Raw genomic sequence first — 21,000 nt, 5'->3', positions numbered from 1 at the left:
ATCTTCAGTTTCTTGACAATTTCTCACATGGAATAGCCTTCATTTCTCAGAACAAGGATAGACTGACGAGTTTCAGAAGAAAGTTCTTTGTTTCTGGCCAATTTGAGCCTGTAATCGAACCCACAAATGCTGATGCTCCAGATACTCATCTTGCCTGAAGAAGGCCAGTTTTATTACTTCTTTAATCAGAACAACAGTTTCAGCTATGCTAATATAATTGCAAAAGTGTTTTCTAATGATCAATTAGCCTTTTAAAATGATAAACTTGGATTAGCTAACACAACGTGCCATTGGAACACAGGAGTGATGGTTTCTGATAATTGGCCTCTGTACGCCTATGTAGATATTCCATACATAATCTGTCGTTTCCAGCTACAATAGTAATTTACAACATTAACAATGTCTACACTGTATTTCTGATCAATTTGATGTTATTTCAATGGACCAAAATTTTGCTTTTCTTTAAAAAACAATGACATTTCTAAGTGACCCCAGACTTTTGAACGGTAGTGTATATATATTATTTATATAAGTAGTATAAAGGACAGGTCCCAAAATCAAACCTTGCGGGACACCTTTAGTAATATCGAGGTAACTTGACACCATCAGAAAGCACACCGTGTTCTGTCTGACAGTTCCCAAACCACATGTAAGACGCCTGGTCGAGCCCCATTTCAGACAACCTTTGAATGAGTAGGGCAAGGCACTTTTTTTGCAAGGCACTCAATACATCATTGACTTAAAATGGTTCAAATGAAGAAGAAAAAAAGAGTGAGTGTTAGGAAGTGCATCATTCTCTACTATCTGTTTAGAGGTGAATAAAGGACTCCCCTCTAGTGGACGTTTAGGTATTTTCAGAAACCATTATTTCAAATAGATGGCCAGCTGAGGCAAAATGGTTATTAAAAACACCACAAATGTATTTTTTGACTGTTATGGGACCAGAGGCTGTCATAACCTGCTGGGGCAATGAGGGGTGGAGTTTTTCTCAAAGATATGACACTTTCAAGAATTTAGCTGGATTTCTAACACTCTCTGATACACAATGCAATAAGCATGTTGACTTTGCTTTTCTAACCAGAGTAATACATTTCTCAAATGTCTGAAGGACTGCCAGTCAGAAGTAGAATCAGTCAATCGAACCTTAGCCCAAGCTAAGTTTCCTTTCATAAAATCTTTCAGACAATTCAAGATCTAACCCATGAGCCATGGGTTAGATCTGTCCTTTACCCTTAATCTCTTATATGGGGCATGCTTCTTTGAAACAGAGTATTGTGTATGTTAAGTCACCGCTTTTAACAACTATTAGAATTGAAAAAAGGTTACACATGCCAACATATTAGGCAAGAATTAAAAGTAGGTAAAGGGATTGTGTCAGGCAAAAATTATATTAAACGTTTTACCATTGCAACATTTGATATACAGTCATATTCACTGTGGTTGTCAAGCGTGCTATAGAGTTCACAGCTGGTAATGCCTCATCGCCAGTGGCGATTTTAGCATCTAAATGTTGGTGGGGCAAACCATTTTTTCCCCTTGATGCATGACAGCAAAGCCACTACACAACAGAACACTAAACAATACATTAATTTCACTACAGCGGTGACAAACGGTGCCCACAAATTGTTAGGGCCTACATAAAGCTGTCCCAACAGCAGAGCTTTCTTTTCAGCACCATGGAGTGAATCCTTAACACTGCTACACCTGGCTATCAGCGGAGCCTCATCTGGCAGTGAAAAAGTTAATTCAGCCGTTTACTGCCTTTTTAGAAACCATAGCTGATATGGCTTACTTGCTTAAATAAATATGGTTTCTACTGACTTGTGGAGTTGTGTAACTAGATAAAAAATGCATTCTCATTTAATAATAATGAATGTCGACATGAGTTTGACTTCTGAACCATACACCAACATTATTACATTTATGTTCAGTAGATTCATATTGTTTATTTATATCTCCTTAACACTAAGCAAACGAGCTGCGACGAGGTAGGCCTTCGATCAGCACTTTCAAAATGGACACGGACAGAAATTCAGATTGGTGTTAGTTCAGATAAATTCAGCAAGATGTTAGGGCGTTAACTTTACACTTCTTTAAGGCACCACAGAGAGAGACTAAAATGATGAATAAGATACTAATGAGATAGACCTATATAAGCAATATAACAATTGAGATGTAGAAAGTATGGCATAAGGGAATGATGAGCGGATAAGAGGCAATTTACAATTAAGATATCAATGGGCGAGGTCAGACGGACGATATGCCTATTTGTTCAGCACTTTTGAAATGGTCAGCGACAGAATTCAGAACATGGGCCATTCTTTCAGTATTCTCCCTGTACACCAAGTCAGACATGTAGGATTAATAACAGGCACATAAGCAGACAATGAAAGCTTCTACAATATTCGATAATGACATTTCTCTAGCACTGGCTGTAGGCTACATGAGCACGACCAAGTCAGAATAGTATAAGTTAAGTTCTGAGGGGGAGAGGGAACACATTCTTAGGGTGAGACACGTTCTACTAACAGCTTACAACACAACATACACTTAGTATTACTTTTCTAGCTATAATATACATACAGTGCCTTCGGAAAGTATGACAGCCCGCTTGGAATTTGCCAAAATGCACCTAAAGACTTTCAGACCATGAGAAACAAGATTATCTGGTCTGATGAAGCCAGGATTGAACTCGTTGGCCTGAATGCCAAGCGTCACGTCTGGAGGAAACCTGGCACCATCCCTACGGTGAAGCATGGTGGTGGCAGCATCATACTGTGGGGATTATTTTATGCGGCATGTACTGGGAGACTAGTCAGGATCGAGGCAAAGATGAATGGAGCAAACTACAGAGAGATCCTTGATGAAAACCTGCTCCAGAGCGCTCGGACCTCAGGCTGGGGTGAAGTTTCATCTTCCAACAGGACAACGACATTAAGCACACAGCCAAGACAATGCAGGAGTGGCTTCGGAACAAGTTTCTTTTTGAGGAACTCCCCCAAAAAACGAGGTTGAATCATGAGATCAGTGATCTTCAGGTCGGAAAGTCAGAGCTCTAGAAAGAGATCCGAGTTCCCAACTTTAAATTCCGAGTTGGATGATCGTTCAAAATGTATTTTCCCAGTTCCCAGTTGTCTTGAACGTACCAAAGTCTGAGATTTCCCAGTTCCAAGTTCTGAGGTCCCAGCTGTTTTGAACCCGGCAGAAGTCATGCTAGATTGACAGCATGGCCAATGTATTCAACCTTTTCTGACCCATTGTGTTGTGTGTGGATGTTTATCATTTTAAGCTTGGAAAAGAGACCCTTTCAGACACGTATTTGAAATCTTTAAACCCTGACTTGGTGATTGTTGATTGCTTTGCATTTGATTGCTTTGCATCTCAGTTAGCCACTGATTCCTTCCAAGTCACTCATTGTTGAATTTGCAATTTCCGACATGTTGTGTAATGTTTATGTCCAATGGCCGATGAGCACTGACATGTTTTTATCTATAATTTCTCTTCATATGACAAGGATTGAAAAAGATTTGCCAGTAGATTGTCAACATGATTTATGATGATGACTGCTTGTCTAGCTAGCTAGCTTTCTAGCTAAGATTGTGAAAGTAGGATGTTGACATCAGTCCAATCAAAGCTATGGTAGATATAACATGATTAGGCCCCCCGGGTGGTGCAGTGGTCTAAGGCACTGCATTGCAGTGCTAGCTGTGCCACCAGAGATTCTGGGTTCGAGCCCAGGCTCTGTCGCAGTCAGCCGTAACTGGGAGGTCCATGGGGTGACGCACAATTGGCCCAGCATTGTCTGGGTTAGGGAGGGTTTGGCCAGCAGGGATATCCTTGTCTCATCGCGCACTAGTGACTCCTGTGGCGGGCCGGGCGCAGTGCACGCCAGGTATACAGTGTTTCCTCCGACACATTGGTGCGGCTGGCTTCCGGGTTGGATGTGAGTTGTGTCAAGAAGCAGTGCGGCTTGGTTGGGTTGTGTTTCGGAGGACGCATGGCTTTCGACCTTCACCTCTCCCGAGTCCGTATGGGAGTTGCAGCGATGAGACAAGACTGTAACTACTACCAATTGGATACCACGAAATTGGGGAGGAAAAAGGGGTAAAAAAAAAAAGATATAACATGATTTGATGTCATTTTATCTGTGGCCAATGACCTTGAGCCTTCTTGGATTTGGGGCTTGAACTAGCTAGCTCTCCCTGAAGATTCTGTGGCAACGTAGTGTCCCCATGAGTGACAGAACACTGAGCCAATCACGGTGCAACTAGAGAAAAGTACTGATGTATGTTCTGCTTTCGCTGGCTGCCCCTCCACCACAGAAAGCACTGAGTTAGGCTGAAATGCCTGCATTTTTTTTTACATTGTTTGCAAATTGATTTGTAACATGAATTAATGCCAAAATAACATGCAAAATAAGCCAATTATAATTACTATCTGTTTTTCCTTGTATAAATCTATTATTCAATGCATTTCTATGGGCTAATAGTAGTAAGGCCAAATTCAATGCTTCATGGAATACTATTTGTATTTTTCTTTATACCTACAGGGTCCTGAAATGTAAAATCAGATAGCTAAATGATCCTCGGTATGACCATCTTAAAACAATTCCATATATTAGCTTAATAGAAAGCCAGCTCCGGGCCCTTAGACTCTAGGGCAGTGGTCACCAATCTTTTCTCAGTCAAGATCCCTTTCTGAGTCAAAAAGCAAGCTAAGCTCTACCGCTCAGATATATATATTTTTAAAGACTTAAAAAATATAAGCCTATGCATCATTAACCTATTAAAAACAGATCTGTAGCGATGAGGTTTGTGCAGTAGGCTATAGGCCCAATACATTATCACTGTACACCAATTCATGTTTTTACCCCTATGATCAGAGAAAGTGAAATATTCCTAGATATTAAAAAGACACAAGCCACTAATAATGACAAAACATGCTTATCGAAACACTTTGCTATACTCATTCATTGAAGCTGCAGTGTTGGTTGTAGCATGAGTGGAAGTAGCCACACATGTTATGGCTTATAAAAAAGTGTTGAACAAAGTGCTAAATGACATTTTAGTCATTTAGCAGACACTCTTATCCAGAGCAACTTACATTTAGTGCATTCATCTTAAGATGGCTAGGTGGGACAACCAAATATTACGGGCATAGTAAGTACACTTTTCCTCAATAAAGTAGCTATCAGCAAAGTCAGAGTCTTTCTCTAGTCTTGGTTTTAAAAGTTTTTACATATTCTGCACACTATTTAGAAAATCCCATCCACTCATTCAGAATAAAAACCTCCTCATATTCTAGAGGTAAATAGAGAAAATATACAAAATATAAGTTATGTCAAGGCCCTTGCCAATATAAAGAGCTTGACCACAGCAGTACATTGGTTGGAAGAATATAGAACTCAAATGATGATGATTTGACACATAAATAATGCTCCATTGCTCATGTTCACATCGAGTTGATCAATGGCAACTTCTTTATATTGAATTCAGAACACAATCGCAGATGCTTTAGAAATTAGTTTAGCGAGATGATTAGGTGATTAGCCTGTGACAAATGAAATGTATCTGACTAAAACAGCCTTTTTAAGGTTACTGACAACCTTGGGTCCTATGATTCATATAGGGTCCACCAGAGGGCTAAGCATTTGGAAACTGAGGCCCTTGTTCATTACATACAGGGTGTTTGATAGTTTAATAAATAACAGATTTCATTTATAGGGGATTAAATAAATCAAATTAAAGAGGAAGGAAAAAAATCTGTTAACCCCTCATATTACAGCCTGTTAACTATGTATTTACTAGGTAATTAAGTTTTATTTCACCTTTATTTAACCAGGTAGGCTAGTTGAGAACAAGTTCTCATTTACAACTGCGACCTGAAGTAGTACATAGGCTACTTAATTAGTAAATACAAAGTCACAAAATGTATTATATATAAGTAAGTACAAGTAAGTACAAGTAAGTAAAAAGGAAGGTACAACTAAGTACCAGTTAATAACTATGTAAATACCTACTCACGCCACTATTTCAATGTAATATAAAAGAAATACCAAGCAACATACGAACTCACAAAATGTAATTATAAAGTAACAACTTAGTCCCAAAGGTAAGTACAAGTACGAAACAGCATATTAGTATGTAAATACTCAGTCACACCAGTCTCTTTCAAAGTAATACCTAAGAAACACCAATGAACATACATGGTCATTTATCATTTGTTACCACATAATTACCAAATAAATACATTCAAGTGATCCTCTTGTGTTGATATTCTCTCAGTTGTTCCTATGTACAGTACTTTACCTTTAATTACCATGTACAGTTGAAGTCGGAAGTTTACATACACTTAGTTTGAAGTCATTAAAACTCATTTTTCAACCACTCCACAAATTTCTTGCTAACAAACTATAGTTTTGGCAAGTCGGTTAGGACATCTAATTTTTCCAACAACTGTTTGCAGACAGATTATTTCACTTGTAATTCACTGTATCACAATTCCAGTGGGTCAGAAGTTTACATACACTAAGTTGACTGTGCCTTTAAACAACTTGGAAAATTCCAGAAAATTATGTCATGGCTTTCGAAGCTTCTGATAAGCTAATTGACATAATTTGAGTCAATTGGAGGTGTACCTGTGGATGTATTTCAAGGCCTACCTTCAAACTCAGTGCCTCTTTGCTTGACATCATGGGAAAATCAAAAGAAATCAGCCAAGACCTCAGAAAAAGAATTGGAGACCTCCACAAGTCTGGTTCATCCTTGGGAGCATTTTCCAAATGCCTCAATGTACCACGTTCATCTGTACAAACAATAGTACGCAAGTATAAACACCATGGGACCACCCAGTCGTCATACCGCTCAGGAAGGAGACGCGTTCTGTCTCCTAGAGATTAACGTACTTTGGTGCAAAAAGTGCAAATCAATCCCAGAACAACAGCAAAGGCCCTTGTGAAGATGCTGGAAGAAACAGGTACAAAAGTATCTATTTCCACAGTAAAACGAGTCCTATATCAACATAACCTTAAAGGCCGCTCCAAAACCGGTATAAAAAACCCAGACTACGGATTGCAACTGCACATGGGGACAAAGATCGTACTTTTTGGAGAACTGTCCTCTGGTCTGATGAAACAAAACTGTTTGGCCATAATGACCATCGTTATGTTTGGATGAAAAAGAGGGAGGCTTGCAAGCCGAAGAACACCATCCCAACCGTGAAGCACGGGGGTGTGCTTCGCTGCAGGAGGGACTGGTGCACGTCACAAAATAGATGGCATCATGAGGTGGGAAAATGATGTGGATATATTGAAGCAACATTTCAAGACATCAGTCAGGAAGTTAAAGCTTGCTCGCAAATCGGTTTTCCAAAGGGACAATGACCCCAAGAATACTTCCAAAGTTGAATCAAAATGGCTTAAGGGCAACAAAGTCAAGGTATTGGAGTGGCCATCACAAAGCCCTGACCTCAATCCTATAGAAAATGTGTGGGCAGAACTGAAAAAGTGTGTGCGAGCAAGGAGGCCTACGAATATGACTCAGTTACACCAGCTCTGTCAGGAGGAATGGGCCAAAATTCACCCAACTTATTGTGGGAAGCTTGTGGAAGACTACCTGAAACGTTTCACCCAAGTTAAATAATTTAAAGGCAATGCTACCAAATACCATTTGAGTGTATGTAAACTTCTGATCCACTGAGAATGTGATGAAAGAAATAAAAGCTGAAATAAATCATTCTCTCTACTATTATTCTGACATTTCACATTCTTAAAATAAAGTGGTGATCCTAACTGATCTAAGACAGGGAATGTTTACTAGGATTAAATGTCAGGAATTGGGAAAAACTGAGTTTAAATGTATTTGGCTAAGGTGTATGTAAACTTCTGACTTCAACTGTATGTTCATAATAACAGGGCTATAAAATTAAGTGGTGTCTGTTTCCACATAGATTCAATGTATACTGAACAAAAATATAAACGCAACATGTAAAGTCTTGGTCCCATGTTTTATGAGCTGAAATAAAAGATCCCAGAAATGTTCCATACACTCAAAAAGCTTATTTTACTCAAATGTTGTCTATATCCCTATTAGTGAGGATTTCTCCTTTGCCAAGATAATCCATAAATCTGACAGGTGTGGCATATCAAGAACCTGATTAAACAGCATGGTCATTACATAGGAGCACCTTGTGCTGGGGACAATAAAAGGTCACTCTAAAATGTGCAGTTTTGTCACACAACACAATGCCACAGATGTCTCAAGTTTTGAGGGAGCATGCAATTGGCATGCTGCCTGCAAGAATGTCCACCAGAGCTGTTGCCAGAGAATTTAATGTTAATTTCTCTATCATAAGCCTCCTCCAACGCCATTTTAGAGAATTTGGCAGTACGTCCAACCGGCCGTGATCTTACCCTGTTGTTACATGGTACTATCTTTACACGTACAGGGTAGATATGAGGTAAGAGTGTCACGACTTCCGCCGAAGTCGGTCCCTCTCCTTGTTCGGGCGGCATTCGGCGGTCGACGTCACCGGCCTTCTAGCCATCGCCGATCCACTTTTCATTTATTTTGTCTTACACACCTGGTTTCACTCACCCAATTACTTGTTAATTATTTAACCCTCTGTTCCCCCATGTTTGTTTGTGAGTGATTGTTTGTTGTAAATCGGTCCGTTATTGTGGGCTCGCTATATTGCTTTGTATTTGTGTATTTTGAGTAAAGTACGTTGATTACTCATATCTGCTGTCCTGCGCCTGACTCTCTATACCAGCTACACACAGGACCATTACAAAGAGGTCTGTAAAATGAAGCTGTTGCTAATTCCATGTAAATACCAGTTAAAGAAAAATTACAACTAAAGCGGGAGTTAGCAGGCTAACACACAACACACAATGTAAAGTCAATGACGATTCGTTAGCTTAATTAGTTTAGCACGCTTGCGGACTTTAGAAGCTAGAATAAACACACAAAAACGTAATTCCAACATAAAACACTGCTTGTGCTAACAAAAGCTAGTCTTTAACTTTCAAAACAAAAAGGTGCCTAATGTTAGCCAGAGACATATCCAGGGATTTTTCTGCTGTAGAAAACTCTTGTCTAAGCATTGTTTTGGGACGTCAAAGTACAAACTTTTATAATTTTCGGGATGGAAAACACTTTCAGTGTAAACTTAAAACGACTAAACCAAATATAAAGCATGTAGAAAAGATAATGAACCTACATATCTTGTTATAATACAATCTTTGATAACTAACAAATAATCAAAATAAAAGCTGAACAATCAGGGGAATTGGAAATTCAAAAAACAATGAATTTAACAGCATGGATTTTTTAAAAGCTTGGCTCCATGGAGAAACTCTGAGAATTGCAGAAAACTGGCTTAAAAAAAATTATAAAAATGTCACAAAAAAACATGAAGTGAGGCCCTCTAAAACGTTCTCAAATGTTCTCACAAATTCACCCGCGCCGACCGCGCCCTTTGCCACGCCCCCTGGCACGCTCAGACCCTGTCGCCGGGATGAGAAGCGGGTACGAGGAGTCAACATTTATTCCAGAACAGACTGGTAACAGGACAGGCACAGCATCAGCACACGGGCAAAACAACGACAAATGACAATCAATGCAGCAGCGGGGAACAGAGGTGTGGAACTGACAAATATAGGGGAGGTAATAAACAGGTGATTGAGTCCAGGTGAGTCCAATAAAACTCTGATGCGCGTGACGGGGAAAGGCAGGTGTGCATACTGATGGTGGCAGGAGTGTGTAATGCTGGGGAGCCTGGCGCCTTCGAGCGCCAGGGAGGGGGAGTGGGAGCAGGCATGACAGATCCAGAAAAAAAAAACGGATAATATCTTTCTAAAGCTCATTGAGAAGGAATGGTGGAGCTCACCCATGGCCACAGCTGGCCACATCAAGTCTTCCGGTTTTTGCCATCAAAAGAAAATGTGTATGATATGAATTCAATAACTTTTTTTTTTTACAGTTTTCCATAGTGGACAACATTACATTGGGATGCAACATTATAACTGGATTGGGAAAAAACTAAAGGTTTCTAAATATGTTTTTGACACTATGACATAGGGGAGTTTTTCTTGGAAATGTAAAAAAAGTAGCTCGTTAAGTGTTTCTATCAATGCACTAAGCTATCTACTTTCCAATCTCACCAACGATGTTCAAACTCGCCCCAAACCATACCCATCCTTGTCTTTCTATCCTTTAAATTGGTTGTGAGTACAACTATTTTTTGTCATGATTTGACCACGTACATGTTATTAGTTAGTAAAAAAAGTATTTTTACTAGAAATAAATGATTGCTATCAGTAGTTAGGTTTCAATGTTCTGAACAGCCGGAGGTAAGACGTGGGAGGGATAGAGGGAGAGACTGCTTGGAAAAATACAGCATATGTTAAGATATCGTTTTCTTTTGTGTTTAGTGAGTCCGCTAGATCAGAGTCAGTAGGGATGACAACATGTTCTCGTGAATCTGACCATTTTCCTGTCCTGCTAAGCATTCGAAATGTAATGAGTACTTTGGATGTCAGGGAAAAGTACATATTTCCTTTAGGAATGTAGTGGAATAAAAGTCAAAGTTGTAAAAAATATAAGTACAGATACCCCCAAAAAACCTACTTAAGTAGTACTTCAAAAGTATTTTATTTAGTTACTTTACACCACTGAAAGTAGTCAAAAGTTGAGTATTTGGTCCCGTTTTACTAGCACGCGATGACTACATCAAGCTTGTGACTAATTTGCAGTTTGTTTAGGTTGTGTTTCAGATTATGTTGTGCCCAACAGAAATGAATAGTAAATAATGTATTGTGTAGTTTTGGAGTCACTTTTTTTGTAAATAAGAATATAATATGTTTCTGAACACTTCTACATTAATGTATTAATCGTGAATAATGACGAGTGAGAAAGATCCTACCCCCAAGACATTTCTAATGGTGAGAGGTTAGCATAACATGGGAGGTTAGGATTTTTTTTAGGGGTAAAATAACGTTGTTAGATTCTACTGGAGTAAACTTGAAAGTGTCTGGTATTTACATGGTGTTACAGGTTTAGTTTTTTCCATTTATGTTTTGAGGTTGGACTTTTAGCAAGTATAGCACGTTAGAACGTAGGCGCACCGATTGGTGCAGATTCAAACACAAAGACCAGGGAGCTTTTCAAATGCCTCGCAAAGAAGGGCACCTATTGGTAGATGGGTCCAATTTTTTTTTTTTTAAGCAGACTGAATATCCTTTTGCGGATGGCAATGTTATTAATTACACTTTGGATGGTGTATAAATGCACCTAGCCACTTCAAAGATACAGGCGTCCTTCCTAACTCAGTTTCCGGAGAGGAAGGAAACCGCTTAGGGATTTCACCAAGATTTCACCACTGGGAGATGCATTCACCTTTCACCAGGACAATAACCTAAAACACAAGGCCAGATCCAGACTGGAGTTGCTTACCAACAAGACAGTAAATGTTCCTGAGTGGCCGAGTTACAGTTTTGACTTAAATCTGCATGAAAATCTATGGCAAGACCGGAAAATGGTTGTCTGGAAATGATCAACAACCAATTTAACAGAGCTTGAAGAATTTTGAAAAGAATAATGGGCGAATGTTGCACAATCCAGGTGTGTAAAGCTCTTAGAGACTTACCCAGAAAGACACAACTTTAATCGCTGCCAAAGGTGCTTCTACAAAGTATTGACTGAGGGGTGTGAATACTTATGTAAATTAGATATCTGTATTTCATTTTCAATAAATAACAAAACAATTCTAAAAACATGTTTTCACTTTGTAATTATAGGGTATTGTGTATAGATGGGTTAGAAAAACATATATTTCATCCATTTTGAATTCAGACTAACAAAACAAAATGTGGAATAAGTCTACACAAGAATTAGACTAAATTGTAAAGAGGGATAATTGATCTGCAAGTATCTGGTATATACAGTGTATTCAGAAAGTATTCAGACCCCTTGACTTTTTCCACATTTTGTTACATTACAGCCTTTTTCTAAAATTGATTAAAATGTTTTTTTTTTTCCTTAATCAATCTACACACAATACCCCATAATAACAAAGCAAAAACTGGCTTTTAGAATTTTAGCAAATGTATTAAAAAAATGTAAAAAAGAAAATATCACATTTCCATAAGTATTGAGACATTTTACTCAGTACTTCGTGCACCTCAGTACTCAGTGCACCTTTGGCAGCGATTACAGCCTCGAGTCTTCCTACGTATGACGCTACAAGCTTGGCACAGCTGTATTTGGGGAGTTTGTCCCATTCTTCTCTGCAGATCCTCTCAAGCTCTGTCAGGTTGGATGGGGAGAGTCGCTGCACAGCTATTTTCAGTTCTCTCCAGAAATGTTTGATCGGGTTCAAGTCCGAGCTCTGGCTGGGCCACTCAAGGACATTCAGAGACTTGTCCCGAAGCCACTCCTGCCTTGTCTTGGCTATGTGCTTAGGGTCGTTGTTCTGTTGGAAGGTGAACCTTCGCCCCAGTATGAGGTTCTGAGCACTTTGGAGCAGGTTTTCATCAAGGATCTCTCTGTACTTTGATCCGCTCATTTTTCCCTCGATCCTGATTAGTGTTTCAGTCCCTGCCACTAAAAAACATCCCCACAACATGATGCTGGCACATCCATGCTTCACCGTAGGGATGGTGCCAGGGTTCCACCAGACGTGACGCTTGGCATTCAGGCCAAAGAGTTCAATCTTGGTTTCATCAGACCAGAGAATCTTGTTTCTCATGGTCTGAGAGTCCTTTAGTTGCATTTTAGCAAACACCAAGTGGGCTGCCGTGTGCCTTTTACTGAGGAGAGGCTTCCGTCTGGCCATTCTACCATAAAGGCTGATTGGTGGACTGCTGCAGAGATTGTTGTCCTTCTGGAAGGTTCTCCCATCTCCACAGAGGAACTCTGGAGCACTGTCAGAGTGACCATCGGGTTCTTGGTCACCTCCCTGACCTAGGCCCTTCTCCCCTGATTGCTCGGCCAGCTCTAGGAAGAGTCTTGGTGGTTTAAAACATATTTTATTTAAGAATGATGGAGGCCACTGTGTTCTGCAGACCTTCAATGCTGCAGACATTTTTTGGTATCCTTCCCAAGATCTGTACCTCGACACAATCCTATCTCGAAGCTCTATGGATAATTCCTTCGACCTCATGGCTTGGTTTTTGGTCTGACATGCACTGTCAACTGTGGGAAATTATATAGACAGGTGTGTGCCTTTCCACATCATGTCCAATCAATTGAATTTACCATAGGTGGACTCCAAGTTGTAGAAACATCTCAAGGATGATCAATGGAAACAGGATGCACCTGATCTCAATTTCGAGTCTCATAGCAAAGGGTCTGAATACTTAAGTAAATACATTTCCAAAAATGTGAAAAACCTGATTTCGCTTTATCATTATGGGGTGTTTTGTGTAGATTGATGATGATTTTATTTATTTAATCTATTTTAGAATAAGGCTGTAACGTAACAAAATGTGGAAAAAGTCAAGGGGTCTGAATAATTTCCGAATGCACAGTGCCTATAAAGTCTGAGCCCCCTTGAACTTTTTTTCACATTTTTGGCTCAGTTTCATGCATTTAAATAAAGATGTTTCCCCCCCAATGATCTACACACCATACTCAACACTTTAAAGGAAAATTAGTTTTATTGCAAAAATACACAATATAAACATTTTTTTTTTTAGCCACACCCGTTGCTGACAGGTGTATAAAAACACGCACACAGCCATGCAATCTCCATAGACAAACATTGGCAGTAGAATGGCCTTACTGACGAGCTCAGTGACTTTCAACATGGCACCGTCATAGGATGCAACCTTACCAACAGGTCAATTCGTCAAATTTCTGCCCTGCTACAGCTGCCCTGGTCAACTGTATGTGCTGTTATTGTGAAGAGGAAATGTCTAGGAGAAACCCAAAGTGGTAGGCCACACAAGCTCACAGAAGTGCTGAAGCACGTATAGCGTAACAATCGTCTGTCCTCGGTTGCAACACTCACTACCGAGTTCCAAACTGACTGGAAGCAACGTCAGCACAAGACCTGTTCGTCAGGAGCTTTATTAAATGGGTTTCCATGGCCGAGAAGCCGCACACAAGCCTAAGATCACCATGCGCAATGCCAAGCATCAGCTGGAGTGGTGTAAAGCTCACCTCCATTGGACTCTGGAGCAGTGGAAACGCGTTCTCTGGAGTGATGAATCACGCTTCACTAGTCCGACGGATAGATCTGGGTTAGGCGGATGACAAGAGAACACTTCCTGTCCCCAATGCATTGTGCCAACTGTAAAGTTTGGTGGAGGAGGAATAATGGTCTGGGGCAGTTTTTCATGGTCCGGGCGAGGCCCCTTAGTTCCAGTGAAGGGAAATCTTAACGCGAATCAAATCAAATCACATTTTATTTGTCGCATGCGCCGAATATAACAGGTAACAGACCTTACAGTGAAATGCTTACTTACAAGCCCTTAACCAACAATGCAGTTCAAGAAATAGAGTTAAGAAAATATTTACTAAATAAACTAAAGTAAAAAAAAAATAAAAAAAAAGTAACACAATACGATAACGAGGCTATATACTAGGGGTACAAGTACCGAGTCAATGTGCAGGGTTACAGGTTAGCTGAAGTAATTTGTACATGTAGGTAAAAACAAAGGGGGGGTAAGCTTCGTGGTAGAAGCTGTTAAGGATCCTTTCGGACCTATACTTGGCGCTACGGTACCGCTTACCGTGCAGTAGCAGAGAGAACAGTCTATGACTTGGGTGACTGCTACAGCATTCTAGATGATTCTGTGCTTCCAACTTTGTGGCAACAGCTTAGGGAAGGCCCTTTCCTGTTTCAGCATGGAAAAAGCGAGGTCCATACAGAAATGGTTTGTCGAGATTGGTGTGGAAGAACTTGACTGGGCTGCACAGAGCCCTGACCTCAACCCCATCGAACACCTTTGGGATGAATTGGAACGCCGACTGCGAGCCAGGGCTAATCGTCCAACATCAGTGCCCAACCTCACTAATGCTTGGTCCCGTGTGGCTCAGTTGGTAGAGCATGGTGTTTGCAACGCCAGGGTTGTGGGTTTGATTCCCACGGGGGACCAGTACGGAGAAAAACATTTATGAAATGTATGCATTCACTACTGTAAGTCGCTCTGGATAAGAGCGTCTGCTAAATGACTAAAATGTAAATGCTTGTGGCTGAATTGAAGCAAGTCCCCGCAGCAATGTTCCAACATCTAATGGAAAGCCTTCCCAAAAGAGTGGAGGCTGTTATAGCAGCAAAGGGGGGACCAACTCCATTCTATTGGACATGATTTTGGAATTCGATTTTTGACGAGCAGGTGTCCACATACTTTTGGTCATGAAGTGTAAATCTATATTAAAAATACAAAACTGAAATATCATAATTGGACAAGTCATAAGTCCCCTGAATTATTACTTGGTGGAAGCACCTTTGGCAGAAATTACAGCTGTGAGTCTGTTGGGATATGTCTCTACCAACTTTACACACCTCAGCCTGGTCTCATAGATTAGACGTAACATAGTAAATGTACATCCGGGACACTGAAATTTTAGTATGATATGTTGTGTTTGGTATGGTTACGTAATACAGAAGGTTACTTAAGGCAAAAAATGAAAGGAGAATAGTTTGTAGAGGTGGATGGGTGGGTGAATAACACGAACGTCTAGCAACCCAAAGGTTGCGTGTTTGAGTCTCATCATGGACAACTTTAGCATTTTTGCTAATTAGATACTGTACCTGTCAAAAGTATGGACACAGCTACTCATTCAAGGGTTTTTCTTTATTTGTACAATTTTCTACATTGTAGAATAATAGTGAAGACATCAAAACTATGAAATAACACATATTGAATCATGTAGTAAGCAAAAATACATTTTATATTTGAGATTCTTCAAAGTAGCCACCCTTTGCCTTGATGACAGCTTTGGACACTCTTGGCACACTCTCAACAAGCTTCATGAGGTAGTCACCTGGAATGCATTTCAATTAACAGGTGTGCATTGTTAAAAGTTAATTTGTGGAATTTCTTTCTTTCTAAATGTGTTTGAGCCAATCAGTAGTGTTGTGACAAGGTAGGTGTGGTATACAGAAGATAGCCCTATTTGGTAAAATACCAAGTCCATATTATGGCAAGACAGCTCAAAAAAGCAAAGAGAAACGACAGTCCATCATTACTTTAAGACATGAAGGCCAGTCAATACGGAAAATTTCAAGAACTGTGAAAGTGCAGTCTTCAAGTGCAGTCGCAAAAACCATCAAGCGCTGTGATGAAACTGGCTCTCATGAGGACCGCCACAGGAAAGGAAGACCCAGAGTTACCTCTGCTGCAGAGGATCATTTCAGTAGAGTTGACACCACCTCAGATTGCAGCCCAAATAAATGCTTCACAGAGTTCAAGTAACATACACAACTCAACATCAACTGTTCAGAGGAGACAGCATGAATCATGCCTTCATGGTTGAATTACTTAAAAAAACACTACTAAAGGACATCAATAAGAAGAAGAGACTTGCTTCGGCCAAGAAACACGAGCAATGAACATTAGACCGGTGGAAATCTGTCCTTTAGTCTGATGAGTCCAAATTTGAGATTTTTGGTTCCAACCACCGTGTCTTTTTGAGACGCAGAATAGGTGAACGGATGATCTCTGCATGTGTGGTTCCCACCATGAAGCATGGAGGAGGAGGTGTGATGGTGCTTTGCTGGTGACACTGTCAATGATTTATTTAGAATTCAAGGCAAACCTAACCAACACGGCTACCACAGCTTTCTGCAGCGATACGCCATCTTATCTGGTTTGCGCTTAGTGGGACTATCATTTGTTTTTCAATGGGACAATGACCCAAAACACACCTCCAGGCTGTGTAAGGGCTATTTGACCAAGGAGAGTGATGGAGTGCTGCATCAGATTACCTGGCCTCCACAATCACCTGATCTCAACCCAATTGAGATGGTTTGGGATGAGTTGGACAGCAGAGTGAAGGACAATCAGCCAACCAGTGCTCAGCATATGTGGGAACTCCTTCAAGACTGCTGGAAAAGCATTCCAGGTGAAACTGATTGAGAGAATGTAAAGAGTGTGCAAAGCTGTCATCAAGGCAAAAGGAGGCTACTTTGAAGAATCTAAAAAAATATATTTTTTGGTTACTACATTATTCCATAGTTTTGATGTCTTCACTATTACTCTGCAATGTAGAAAATAGTCAAAATAAAGAGAACCTTGAATGAGTAGGTGTGTCCAAACTTGACTGGTACTGTACTTTGCAACTACTTACTACTTTCTAGCTACTTTGCAACTACTTAGCATGTTAGCTAACCCTTCCCAACCCTAACCTTGACCATTTAACCTAACTCCTAACATTAACCCCTAACCCTTAGCCTAGCTAATGTTAGCCACCTGGCTATTGTTAGCCACAACAAATTGGAATGTGTAACCTATAATCCCAATTTCAATTCGAAACATATCATACAAATTATCATTTGTAACATATCATACTAAATAGAGTTTCTCGGATTTACTTACAGAATAATACGAAATGCTCTGAGACCAGGTTGCACACCTAGATTTGGCAATATTTGACCATTCTTCTTTACAATACTGTTTAAGCTCTGTCACATTCCTTTGAGAGCATTGATGGATAGCAATCTTCAAGTCATGCCACACATTTTCCATTGGATTTAGTGCGGTGCTCTGACTGGGCCACTCAAGGACATTTACCTTTTTATTACTTAGCAACCCCACTGTAGCTTTGACCTTCGGGTCATTGTCATGCTGACAGGTGAACTTCCATCCCAGTTTCAGCTTTCTTGCAGATGGCAGCAGGTTTTCCTCAAGGAGTTTTCTGTACATTGCGCCATGCATTTTCCCTTCTATCCTGACGATGAGAAACATCCCCATAACATGATGCTGCCACCACACTTCACACTATCTTTTAAAAATGTATTTAACTAGGCAAGTTCGTTAAGACCAAATTCTTACTTACAATGACAGCCTAGTAACAGTGGGTTAACTGCCTTGTTCAGGGGCAGAACGACATATTTTTACTTTGCCAGCTCAGGGATTTGATCCAGCAACTTTTCGGTTACTGGCCCAACGCTCTAACCACTAGGCTACCTGCTGCCACACTAAGGATGGTGTTCTTTGGGTGATGTGTTGTGTTGGATTTGCACCAAATGTAACGCTTTGCATTTAGGCCGAAAAAGTTCCATTTTAGTTTCGTCAGACCACAAAACGTTTTGCCACACGGCTACAGAATCTCCCAAGTGTTTTCTTGCATTTCAAACGGGATTCAATTTGGGCTTTCTTGAGTAACGGCTTCCTTTTTGCCACCCTATCATACATGCCAGATTTGTGGAGTGCTTTATTGTTGTCACATGCACACTTTGACCAGTCTTAGCCATAAAAGCCCATAGCTATTTAAAAGTTGCCATTGGACTCAAGGTAGCCTCAGATCAGTCTCCTACTTGGTCGGTCATCCAGTTTGGAGGGATGGCCTGATCTAGGCAGGGTCTTGGTGGTTCCATACACCTTGTGATATTGTTCACTTCTTAATAATCGTCTTCACTACCCAGCAGAGGGAATCTACAGGAACTGCTGAATTTATCCTGAAATCATGTCAATCACTACAATTGAGGCCAATTAACTTGGTGTGTGATTTTGAAGGTGATTGGTCACACCTGAGCTAATTTCGGATCACTATTACAAGGGACACTTATCCAACCAAGCTATTTCAGGTTTTATTTTTTTATTGATTTAAAAAAATAAAAATGTTCACTTGGAAGTTGTGGGGTATGATGTAGATCAATGGGAGAACTACTATTTTAATGCATTTTACTTCCAGGCTGTAAGGCAACAAAAGGTGATATTTTTAAAGGGGGTGTAGACTTTTCTATAAGCACCGTATATGGTATTACCAATGATTTCATTTTACAGCCCTCTTACCTCCTACCTACCCTGCGAGTGTAAAGGTGGTACCATGTAGGGTAGGATCACAGACAGATTTGCTGTTGTCTTCCTGTGATGGAATCAACCAATACGGTGGTAACTCACAAGTAACTACATTGTATCTACATGGAAACAGACATGACTTAATTTTACAACCCTGTTACTATGAACATACATGGTAACTAAAGGTAAAGTACACGGAAACAACTGAGAGAATATCAACAAAAGAGGATCACTTGAAGGTATTTAAATGAAGGCATTTAAATGATAAATTACCATGTATGTTCATTGGTTTTTCTTAGGTATTACTTTGAAAGAGACTGGCGTGACTACATATTTACATAGCAACACTGCTTCTTACTTATACTTCTTACTTACCTGTACTTACTTATATAAGTATGTATGTAATACTTACTTGGTTGTTTAAGGCTAAATTGTTACTATGTATATTGTTTTTGTTACTATGTAAATACATAGTAATTAAGAGGCTATAAAATGAAGGGTTACTGAAAAATCTAATGTTTTTGGACAAACAGAAAGCCAGCACTCTTGAAACAGAAGGTTCACCATACCAAAGACTGTGGTCAATTACAAAATGTAATTCTCTGACAATGTAGGTTTATCTGTATGCTTGTATGTTATTTTAATATGTGTGCGTGTGTGTTTGTGTGTGTGTTTGCGTGTGGGGGTGTCGCCGGGTACTCACTGCTGACTAGCTGACCCACACTGAGAGCGGAGGAGGAAGAGGACGATGAGGAGGAGGAAGAGACCTGGCGGAGAGGACTCTGGCTGTGGGGCATGTGGAGTAGGTTGGGCTGAGACGACACTGGGCCTGTCTGAACCTGCTGAGCCTGAGGCAGCTGAAGACACACACACAGAAATTAAATATTGACTGAATATATTCACTTAAAACAACAATATAACCACTATAATTTTACACCTTAATAGCACAAGTTATCTTCTCAATAATTTTTAGGAACTCAGTCAGGGTCTGAGAATAATAGAGTATACAAGGTGCAATTTCAAAATTTGGTTGTGCATCTGCAGTCACTTAATTAGCCCATGTCTGATAATTTTTTGGGGGGATTGGTAAATTAGTCTAGCGGCCAGCTTATCTAAACTTGTAGTGAGCATGGTCAAATTACAGACCGGGGTGGGGCCCATCGATCATCAGTAATCATATTAAAAACTGAAAACATTTGCCTCTACCTTATGGCAAAATGTGTAGAATTGCATGAAATTAGATATAAAATGGCAAAACCTTCTCTCTGCCCCATGTCAAAATTAGTCGAATTTCATGAAACAAGTTAGAAAATTGCAAAATCTTCTCTCCGCCCCATCGCAAAATGTGTAGAATTGCAGCAAACTTGCTTTAAAACGAGAACATTTTCTCTACGCCCTTCTCTTCACTGTCATGAGGGGGGCCGCTAAAATGTTTTGCTTGCAAAGTGGGGGGGTTATGGATGTGGGTATGAAGACCCACAAGCCACTGCCCCTCATGATGAGTTCCGTTTTTTTGTGGCCCTCACCACCATCAAAGTTACCCATCTCTGGAGAAGACTATTTAGAGCTAGATTACAATTGAAACAGAAAGTGTTAGATTAGTATAAAAGAGACACTGGGTTTTAATAGGAGATGAATGGTGGCTCAGCTGTTTGTATTTCTCGCTCTCTTCCGCTCTCCATGAGCAATAACGTCCCCTAGAGGTCTTCATGGATCCACCTGTACCCGAATACCCGAGACCCGATCCGGGACTCGAGCAGATCCAGATCCAGAATTCTGAATAATTTCACAGGTCTGGGTTGAATCTGAAACGACTGTCAATGGTCTCGGCCCGGGTATGTGTACTTTTAACTGACTTGCCCGGAAGGGCCCGGCCCGTACATATCCGAACGCGACTGCTGCAGTAGAGAGAGAAATTGTATCATTTATGCTGCTGCTTCATGCTTTTCACGATAGTGGAGTGTGTAGCGTATAGATTGTTGTTGTTTTTGACCAATCATAAATCATCGAAACGGCAATAGTTAGTAGAT

At 40.2% G+C, this 21,000-nt stretch overlaps 1 protein-coding gene across 2 annotated transcripts in view; it reads right to left on the bottom strand.

The window, feature by feature from the left end:
* Positions 1 to 21,000, bottom strand: part of LOC106578684 (POU domain, class 6, transcription factor 2) — a 148,447-nt gene that overhangs the window by 14,378 nt on the left and 113,069 nt on the right. For both annotated transcript variants that reach the window (XM_014157779.3, XM_014157781.3), the window contains exon 9: positions 19,674 to 19,827. In XM_014157779.3, coding sequence (XP_014013254.1) covers positions 19,674 to 19,827 — 154 coding nt within the window. The remainder of the gene's footprint in view (positions 1 to 19,673; positions 19,828 to 21,000) is intronic.

Source organism: Salmo salar, chromosome 19, assembly GCF_965601325.2.
Source record: "Salmo salar chromosome 19, fSalSal1, whole genome shotgun sequence".
NCBI classification, from domain to species: Eukaryota; Metazoa; Chordata; class Actinopteri; order Salmoniformes; family Salmonidae; genus Salmo; species Salmo salar.
Note: the sequence above shows the minus strand (reverse complement) of the source record. Positions and strands in the feature narration are given on the sequence as shown.